This window comes from Macadamia integrifolia, unplaced genomic scaffold, assembly GCF_013358625.1.
Source record: "Macadamia integrifolia cultivar HAES 741 unplaced genomic scaffold, SCU_Mint_v3 scaffold1711, whole genome shotgun sequence".
Taxonomy (NCBI): Eukaryota; Viridiplantae; Streptophyta; class Magnoliopsida; order Proteales; family Proteaceae; genus Macadamia; species Macadamia integrifolia.
In genome coordinates, this window is record NW_024868320.1 from 120,461 (window position 1) to 130,308 (window position 9,848).

Below are 9,848 nucleotides of genomic sequence, written 5' to 3' on the forward strand. Positions count from 1 at the left end.
TATTCTTCTCCTTCTCTCAGGAGTCTGGAACCCTTAGCTTCTTATCAAAGTTATCTATATCTATTATTTTGTTTTCCATTGTCATTTAGATTTCATTTTTGCAGTCTCAAGCAGCAGCGACACTGCCCGTCCTTACAGGATAATTTTGGGCTTTGCTTGGAGAAGTAGAAGTTTTCTTTTTTGTTCCTTCCTAAGGGCCTTCATTGAACCAGCAGAGAGATTCCAGTTTGTCTCCTTCTTGACGGTCTCTACCGTTTCTTCTTTTTTAGAGGTTAAGTAGAAGGGGTAAAAAAGTCATTTCATGGTTTCAGTTAACAATGTTACAAATTAGTGATGTGGTAGATATTATTTTCATTTTGGGGGTCACCCCAAATTATGGAGATTTTTAGGGGTGGTACAAGAAAATTTCCCTAAAAATAATTGTTGGCTTAAGAAGTGATTATGATATGACATAGATTATAACATATTTGGTGCTTCAGTCCATGTACCTATGTTGGTCTGGCATTTTTTTCCCTCCTCGCCTTTTCTATCAAGGTTGTGGAAAACATTTTTTGCTTGTTCTTTTGAAAAGGAGTTGATTCCTCAAAATTTCTCCACCCAAGAACCTCGACAGTTGTTTGCCTCCCTAAATCTGAGGGAGGTTTATTAATTAGAAGAATCAATAAAACCAACACTGTTGGGAACCTCAAGCTCATTTGAAAAATTGCCTCCAAACACAACAGTATCTGGGGTCCAAAATCTATTCTTCTCCCCTTAAGACTAAATCCCTTTGGTCTGCTTCCTCCCATAGGGATTGCTTTTTGGATCTAGAGGAAAATCCTAAATCTTAAACCTTTAGCTTTAAATGCCATGTCCTACATCATTAGCAATGGATCTTCGACTTTCCTCTAGTTAGATCCCGGGCATCCGTCTAACATCCTACATTCCTTGATCTCCCATAGGTCTATTTTCCTCTGGTTTGAGTCGATTTGCCATTGTCGCCTCCATCATCTCTAAAGGTGGCTGCCCCCCCCCCCGGGTCATATGGGAAGAGATGACAAGATCATCCTGCTTCCTTCTTCGTCTAGGACTTTTAACTCGGCTACTACTTCAGATTTATCGAAAGGCCTTCTAACCCCTTGGAGAAACATCATTTGGTTCAAAAGTCATATTCGTTGCCATAGCCACAACTTAGCACATCATTTTTAACTGCCTTTTTACGCAGTCTTTCCTCATTTCCCGACACATTCAAGTCTCCTCTTTTTACTGTCTTTTCTAGAATGAGTTTAAAGATGTTAACCATCTTTGTTTCTCCTACCTCTTATATTCCTCTATCTAGAAGTCTTTGCAAATGCTGGCCATTTAAAAAAAGCATCTTCTCCTCTATCAAAGAATGGATCTGGATCGACGTGACATTTACCAACTATCCTTTCGTGCCACCATCAACCATATCCGAATAGAAAGAAATCTTCATAGATAAACTTCCAACTCTCTCTTTTGACAAGATTTCTGCTTTGATCCTTCCACCCCTCCATTGTTAAAACATCCCAAAGAACAAGCTCATTCCATGATGTCTTCCTCTTATCTATTATTTCCCACTGATAGGCTTTTGATTTGTATGAGTTCTTCCTTTATCCATTATTTCCCCCTCATAAGCTTTTGTTTTGTGTTTACCTTTTACTTTGCTCAAAAGCTTAGTAGATATCTATTATATCCCACTGATAGGCTTTTGTTTTGTGAGGTCTTTCTTTATCCATTATTTTCACCTCACAAGCTTCTGTTTTGTGTTTACCTTTTATCGTAGTTTATTATTGTCTCCTTATTTTGTTAATTGGTCGTCCCTTTCCACCTCTTTTCCCTTATTTATTCTTCGTTCTCCCTGATAATGAACTTATTTATTCATTCAAAAGGAAATTTAATAAAATTAATTATAATAAATTTGATCGAACTGGGTTCGGTCAGACTAGGCTGACCTTAACCCAAGCCCGGCCCCACATGACACCAGGCTTCAAAATCCCAGAACAAGCCCACTTTGGGTTGAACAGTTCAGCACCAACCCTATCAGGGTCCAGAGCAGGCTAGAGCTGGCTCCGGCTGATAAGGCTTTATTGACACCTGGCTGGCAATTGCTTCCTCACCAAAAGTTAAATAAAGTTGGTCTATTAAGCAAATCACAACCATTAGAGGGTGTCGGACCCAGCATTAGGTAAAGAAAACATCCTACATTAGTACTCAAAACAGGAACACATTAACAACAAAAATAAATCACGAAAAAGTCTAGATTCTACAAGAAAACAATGTACCATCTGAGAATTACGAGTCACCTAACCGAGTCAAAATTGAAATTGCAACTTAACCAAGATTTTCTAAAACCAAATAATACTACCTAAAATGGAAAAGCGGAAAAAGCCACACGAAAGGTGCTTTTAGTGACCAATTGAGTAACAAAGTGAACAGCGGCAAAACATAGATGTACGAATAAGAGAACCGCATTGCATCTTTCCAAACTACTACTCATCATCATCCTCCTCGTCATCAGCAACAACTGCAGAGTTCAAGGCATTCAAACGTTCAACCAACCTTGCCTTCCTCTCTTCATAGGTCAACTTCTTCAAGTTGTACCTGAAAACACACATAAAAATTAATTAGAACTTAACAAGAACATTAAATCAATCAGTAGATACTAACACGATTCCACCTCAACTAAAAACTATTACAACTACAAATGCATTTTCCAACTGACCATCTTACACTTGGGAAACGCAACAATTTTCAAGGCATTATAAAACAAGTAACTTTCGTCTCACCTCTTATGTTCCTTGGGTGCAGCCTTCTGGGATTTCTTTAAGACTGGGTCAGCACGAATGGCAGCATGTACCTTTTTATACACCTCTTCCACATTATCAGGATTAATCCCTCTCTTGATGTACTCGCTGAAATGAGCCTGGTATTTCTCTGGCTCATCCTCCATCAATTGCTGCAAATTTCTGAACCAAGTCAGCAACTAAAAGAAACAAGAACTTTCTTTCATGTTTCAACATCAATAGGCATTTTCTCTTCCAATCAGCTATATGTAACATTGGAACTCTTGGCCTCACCCTCATGTAAGCAGCAACATGTCCACCATAAATATATTTGTGGTGGACCTCAGCATTGAGTTGCTTGTCCTCCTTGCTGAAGCCAGCAAACCTCTTGTCACTGTGAGGAATATCAAGTCCACCGTCCAATGCTCCCTGAAATTAATGCCACGAATATAACCACCACAACAGAAAAAACTGAATATGGATAAGCTAATCCTTAATCCAGCATTTTATACAAGAATTTTTAGAAACTTAGAAGAACCATCTACGATTCTATAACCAATGATACAAAGAACCAAGGACCAAACACCATAAGTCCTTTCTTAAGCTTAACAGAACCATAATTTAACAGTGACAAATGTCAGCCAGAAATTTTGTAAACACATTAAACTTCACAATTCCGTGAGGCTTAAGTACAGAAACAGTCACAAAAAGGAGTCCATATCATTCGCATACCCTTAGAAATGTCCAGTTTTATGGTAAATGAAGAACCACATACACAACACTATATGAATAACTGTATCTGTATTCATCTACAAATATCCAACACAAGTGTATAGGAATTCATAGGTCTAATCTAAAGACAACTACAGTTCCCCACCCACAATAGAGCCTCCTTTCTGATTTAGAATTGTACAGAAATCAATGGGTAGAGGTGTTTTTCAACCAGTCCAGAACTAGTGAGAAGCTAGAAAAACCAACAGGAATTGCATTCAAATGCACTTAAAAAAACAACTAGATACTCCCCCTATCAACTTGGAAGTTTGCATCAAGAAGGAAAATAAACTAATTGATGTTTTGATTGTTGATACAGTTGATTTAATGCTTCAAACTGCCTTCAACAACAAACCCCATGTCACTGATTTAATGCCATTGGATCGTGGACTGATGATCGAATTCATTGGTCAAGGATGAATGCTACTGATAATGCATTGAAGACCCTCCCCAACTTTAAAACTCAAGGGTATGTTTTTTGTAAACAAGGGAGGGATGATGCAAGAGTATGATCACCACCATCGGACATGGCCCTATCTTTTATTTTGGGCCTTTAACTTGTACTTCATAACTTGGATGTATTGAAATAATGGCAGGCTTAGATACGTAGTAGAGTTTTAAAATTCCTTTTGAGTATCTAAATTTAAGTGTCGGTAGTAATAGTAATAGAGCCCATTACTGTTAGTCAGAAAGCTATATGTATTGGTGTGGGATCTCATGTACCCCACCCCTTTATAGGTGATCATTTTGTCTATGTTAAGAAGATAATATCTAGCTTGTTGAGAAAATAAATATAGAAGAATTCTTCACTAATTTCCAAGTAAAATATATTAATTAATAAAATAAATATAGAAGTCTACTAGATTTCTATTTTGTATATTAAAATATATAAACAGATTCAATTGATAGGTAATGCTAATAAAGATGTTCTGTTTTGAAAATTGAGAGTTGTGAGAACTGTGACCCTATTCTCTATTTTCTCCTCTTTTTTCTTCACTGTAATGTTCACCGCGCTGTTCACTCCCCTTTTTCTCTGCAAATCTCTTTCTTTCTTCATCTCCTCTTATCTATCTGATTTCTTCCCCAGGCTGCTGCTAAGCTGATCTCTTTGTTTCTTTCTCTATTTATCTTCCCATCCAGACAGTAGGTTGTTTCTCTGTTAAACATCTTATAAATCTGGGTCTGTTAGCAACCTAATTTACCCTATATTCTGATTTAGAGAATCAGGGTTTCAAGGCCTTAATCAAAGATAATCATTTGCTTTCAGAACAAATTTTTGTCTCTTTCTTATGGGAAAGGTACAACCGCATTCTAAAACAAGCCCTAGAAGCAGCGAATGAAACTACAGAACAGTAACACAATGAAACAAGATAAGTTTATAATTACACCTTAAGCGCGCCAAAAACACGGTGCCCAGTTGTTGTCTTCACAAGGCCAACATCAAGAAGAGCACGGAATGGCCTCCTACTTTCTGTGGGTTCAACTGAGAAATCTTCACCAGTTGCCTGCCAAAACATGAAATATTATGCTGACCACTCTAAGAATACAACAAATAAAATTACTATGAAACCCTTCTGTAACAGATACCTCAACACTTCCCTGGTACTCCTCATCCATCTCAAGCATTTTCAAGACCCGACGAGCCAGGAGAAGCCCAGTGCAGTAAGCTGATTAATATTAATGACAGAACCTCTGTTAACTAGGTTAAAGAGGGAGGGAATAAAGGAAGGGAGGGAGGGAATAAAGGGAGGGAGGGAGAGGGAGAGAGAGGGAGGGAGGGAGGGAGAGAGAGAGAGACAGGAACCCTTTTTAATACCTGCTGCATAGTTGGTCAGACCAACTTCAAGCCCATAGCGTGGAAGTTCATGAGCATAAGCCACAGCAAGAACCATATCACCAGCAATGCTAGCAGATATTACTTGTGCAATGATGTCCTTGTTGGTCTATTAAAAATGTTAAGCTGGACAACATAATCTTTAATGAAGACATTGCTCAACTAGTCTACTGATGACTAAACATTAAACCGCAAATCCTGGTCATCAAATAAATTTGTTTACAGCCAACATGGGCTCTAGGTAACTTAGTCAACTGGGACACCTTATTTCCTATACAATGTAATGGCTACTTTTAAGATTCAAAACCATCTCTTGTAATGTAATAGAATTTATGAAAACACTGACAGAAAAAAAATCAATAATGAAAAACATTTTACTCACAAAGACAATAAGTAAACTAGAACACTATAACAGTACTTGTAATAAAGTACCATGGAGACTCCTGAAGCCTAGATCCTAAAGCTTATGAAGGTTACTGTGCAACTTCTTATAGAATGTCATCATTTGAAAATAGACAATGACTAATCTTAAAACAGAAAAAATGAGCATCACAGAAATTTTACCATCTTCAATGAATAATGTCATTTCTAGCCACTATCCATGCTTTGAAGATTACACTAGTAACATGAGTGCTAGAATAACTTCAATTTTCAAAGTCTAAAACCAAATGAATTCCTAAGCCGCATCCATCTTATAGCAATAAATCTATCCAAATCACAAATAAGTGGAAACATTGTTGGATACAAATCGAACAACAAACCGATATTTGGGTGTGTTGTACTTGTTCTTGTCCTGATTGATCAGACGAATCCTTGCCCGGTAGTCAGTCTTCCCCTCTGCATGCCATGTAACTACATATATCAAAAAAGAACTGCAAGTACTTGTAGAACCTGAAAGAGATTATGGAAAATGAAGATACTAAACCTCTCCTTCTCTTGAATTTAACTTGAAACCGCTTAAAGTAAGCCTTTGACTTTTGAGCCTTGACAAAGGCCTACATTGAACAGTGAAATAAAATGAATAAATGCTGATTAAGATAAAAGATAAATAAATTCCAAAAAATAACATGTTTGCAGAGAAATTCAAACCCAAAAGAGAAAAATAAAAGCAACGATATGCAATTGCTCCTCAAAGACAAAAACGCTTGGGAAATGTTCATATAGTATCATAAAGGAACAAACAAGGCCTATTTCTTAAATGTCAGTAAAAACCATCTACAGGAACCTAGTGAGAGGATAACAAAAAATCTCACTTCCCTTCCGACCGGAATCCATAATAGCAGCAGAAGAAAAGAATAAGAATCAAATGATTGCTCAATGACAAACAGACAAATAACACAACAAATAAATCTGTTCCCATGCCAACAAAAAACCGAAAACATGGATAAAAAACAGATAAGAAAATACATAGACAGAGACCAAAATCCCCTCCAAAATTTCAAGGTAACACACAAAACCAACGAACGTTCACGTTTTAGGGATAAAAAAAAGTACCAACTCAACAATAAATCAATAACAAAGAATCGATACGTAGATCAAACGCAGATAAGAAAATACTTGGAAAGAGACCAAAATCCCCTCCAAAATTACAAGTCATAGTAACTACGAACATTAACGTTTTAGGGAGGAGAAAAAAATCAGATCCTATGTGAACAACCGACAATATCACATCAACTGAATCAAAATCAGATATACTCAAATATACTCAAAAAGGAATATTAACCCACCATTAAAAACTATCACACAGAACCAATTTAAAACAACTAGAAGAACTCCAATGCTAACGAATCTACACAGTACCAAATTTCTGTCATAAATACACAGGAGAAGAACGATTAACGCTTCAGAGAAACAAAGAGAATGAAAAACGGCAGAGAAAACGAAGCAGAAGTTGATGGAGGCAATGGAATCTACATACCATTATGCTTCAGAATTGCAGCGGTGGGGAGCTTTGAGTTCGAGGACTTCAGATGATTCGAAGGAAACCCTATATGTCTGAGACGGCTCACAGAGTTATAGAGCGAGTGTCGTTGCAAAACCCTAATTTGGTTTCTTTATACCCCTACGACTTCCTATATTCCCCATTTTACCCTTTCTCTGGTTTGGTGCCCGGAGGGCCGAACCGTTTAGTATTAAAGTGTTCTAATCCCCGCCCCCCCTCCACTTTTTTTTTTTTTTTTTATCTAATCGGGAAAGAATGATCTATTGATTTTTATTTTTTTTTTGATAAAGCAAACAAAGTAGTATTAAACAAACGAATGAATTTTACCAATAGTAATATTATAAGCCAGCCCCCATTTAAATTCCATAGCAGAGTTGTTGTCTTTCCCTATATATATAAACTTGATGGATTGAGATAATTCATGTATCTTATAGAAAGTAACAAAATGTAAAAGTGGCCAAACACCCTCGGTCGGTTGAGGAAAGAGGTGAAGTAATTTCTTGTTGGAAATTCATACTTCATGTACATTCCATTGTTCTGCTCTTGCTTTCTTTAGACCTTGTAGAATTTCTTCTGCTTCCACTGACTCTTGTTGAGTAGTTTTGGCAGAACTGGACTCCAGTACCCTAAACTTACCTTGTGAGAGGATCCCAAAAGCTCATCCTGAAGCTAACTGCAAAATATTAGATGTATCAGCACAAACTAAAATTGGATATGTCAAAAAAGGAAGAGAAGAGCTTTGTTTTATGCTTGCTAGACTATCTATATTGAGGAGAGCAAAAGCATTTAGTCTTTCAGAATAAAGATTAAGATCATTGACCCATTGATGAATATTTCTTAATACGGTGAGAGGGTTGGGTGGAACATTGGATAACAAAATATCATTCATATGTTTCCAAATAAAATAGTGCAAAAATATTAAAAACCCAGTTGCAATCAAATGTAGAGAATGCTTTATGAAAGAAAAAATACTTTACCACCTGTATCATGGAAAATGTTTTGAGGTTCTGCAATCGGAGACCCAATGGTCCTGCCATTCATATGTGTGAAGTGAAGTCACAATGTAAGAAGATATGGTCTATTGTTTCAGACGAATAATTGCAGAATAAGCATGATTTGTCGATATCCATCCACTTGCCCAAGACTCCTCTGACTGGAATCCCATTATGTAATGTCCTGCATAGAAACATTTTAAATTTTGGATGGATCTTTGTTTTCCACAAAATGATCTATTGATTTTGTAAGTAAAGAACACTTGGTTGGATGATTACACATCTCAGAGGAATGGAATTCAGTCACACAATCGTATGTTAAATACATAGGGTCTTCCGGGCTAGAGTTTATACAAGAGAATTAGACTCTGACTCTCTAGAATTAAACGATAACAGTTGAGGAAAGAAGGAGCTATATGCCTAATGTATGAAATAATTGGCAAAATAGACACAGGCACTGATGAGTTTGTTTCTTGCAATCACCTCATTGTTGTCTTATTCAAGAGTATTCTGCTCTTTACTAGAAACTCCTTTAAGAATGCCAGAATGGATAGCAAGGGCCTCACCTTTTATATATCACCGAAGAAAAAGTTGGTTTAGATTTTGCTAGAAAGGGCTTCCCATCATGGTCCAGAAATAACAACTCCTAATCCACACTTGTCCTTGATCGGGTCCCTAGATAAATCACAATTTATCTTTTGAATATGGCCTAACTAGAGGGCTCCACTTTGATGGATGAACAGATCCTTGGATCTCATTGCAAGATGAACCATGAGACGATCTAAGAGACTTTAAGAATTCTTGTTGTGCTTATACCATTGCTGAAAAAACATCCTCTGATTTCCAATCTTTCCTCCCGAAGATCACCTGTACTACCCCTTGTTGGTCCCAAGGGACAGAGGAGGCTAGGTTAGCCAAAAGATGGTTATTGGTTCAAGTAGGGGTGTCAATCGGTCGGGCCAGTCCGGTTTCGATCGGGCTTAATCGGGCTTGAAGACTTTCAAAGGCTACACCGTGTCTGTCCATTTAACTAATCGGGCTTAGTTATTGAGGGCATAGTACACTTTATATTCGGTCGGTCGGTCTCGGGCTATAATCGGGCTACCTTAATCGGGCTTTAGTCGGGCCTTAACCGAGCTACGGACATGTTTAATGTTAAACGGGCTTTAACCGGTTTTTAAACGGGCCCTCTTTAAAATGTGCTCTTATATTTCGGTCCACTCATGCAAACCCAAAAAAATGAAAATAAATCAATAAATGATACCAAATATAACCATTATTTAAAATGTGAACATGTCTTTACTTTTTAGTTTTTATTCTTTAATTTGGGGGGTAAAATAGGTATTCTACAATCATTAAAGGGTTGGGCCAAGTCGGTGCACAATAGGCCGGTCTCGGTCGGGCATTATTCGGTCGGTTTCGGTCGGGCGCCCGACGGTCCAAGTAGCAAAACCGAGACCGACCATTTATAAACGGGCCGGGCTCAAGCCCAACACGTTTAATAAACAGTCCAGGTCAGGCCCGTC

At 37.6% G+C, this 9,848-nt stretch overlaps 1 protein-coding gene across 2 annotated transcripts; it reads right to left on the reverse strand.

Moving 5' to 3' along the window:
* Positions 1-2,227: 2,227 nt before the first annotated feature.
* Positions 2,228-7,460, reverse strand: LOC122064668 (60S ribosomal protein L5-like). Of its 2 annotated transcripts, XM_042628428.1 has the most exons (10): positions 7,307-7,415; positions 7,116-7,195; positions 6,314-6,383; positions 6,134-6,225; positions 5,371-5,497; positions 5,142-5,221; positions 4,943-5,059; positions 3,078-3,212; positions 2,787-2,956; positions 2,228-2,601 (listed from the first exon to the last, which is right to left on the reverse strand). In XM_042628428.1, the coding sequence occupies exons 2-10, from the start codon at positions 7,116-7,118 to the stop codon at positions 2,490-2,492; spliced, it is 906 nt and encodes a 301-aa protein (XP_042484362.1). In that variant the 5' UTR covers positions 7,119-7,195; positions 7,307-7,415; the 3' UTR covers positions 2,228-2,489. The 2 variants fall into 2 exon arrangements, with proteins under 2 accessions (XP_042484362.1, XP_042484361.1); XM_042628427.1 differs by lacking the exon at positions 7,116-7,195 and having other exon boundaries at positions 7,307-7,460.
* Positions 7,461-9,848: the final 2,388 nt, after the last annotated feature.

Coding starts and splice junctions, on each gene's coding strand:
- LOC122064668 (XM_042628427.1), bottom strand. Junction 6,226..6,313: donor TAAATTCAAGAGAAGGAGAG/GTTTAGTATCTT, acceptor CATGGCATGCAG/AGGGGAAGACTGACTACCGG. Junction 2,957..3,077: donor ATGTTGCTGCTTACATGAGG/GTGAGGCCAAGA, acceptor AGAAATTTGCAG/CAATTGATGGAGGATGAGCC.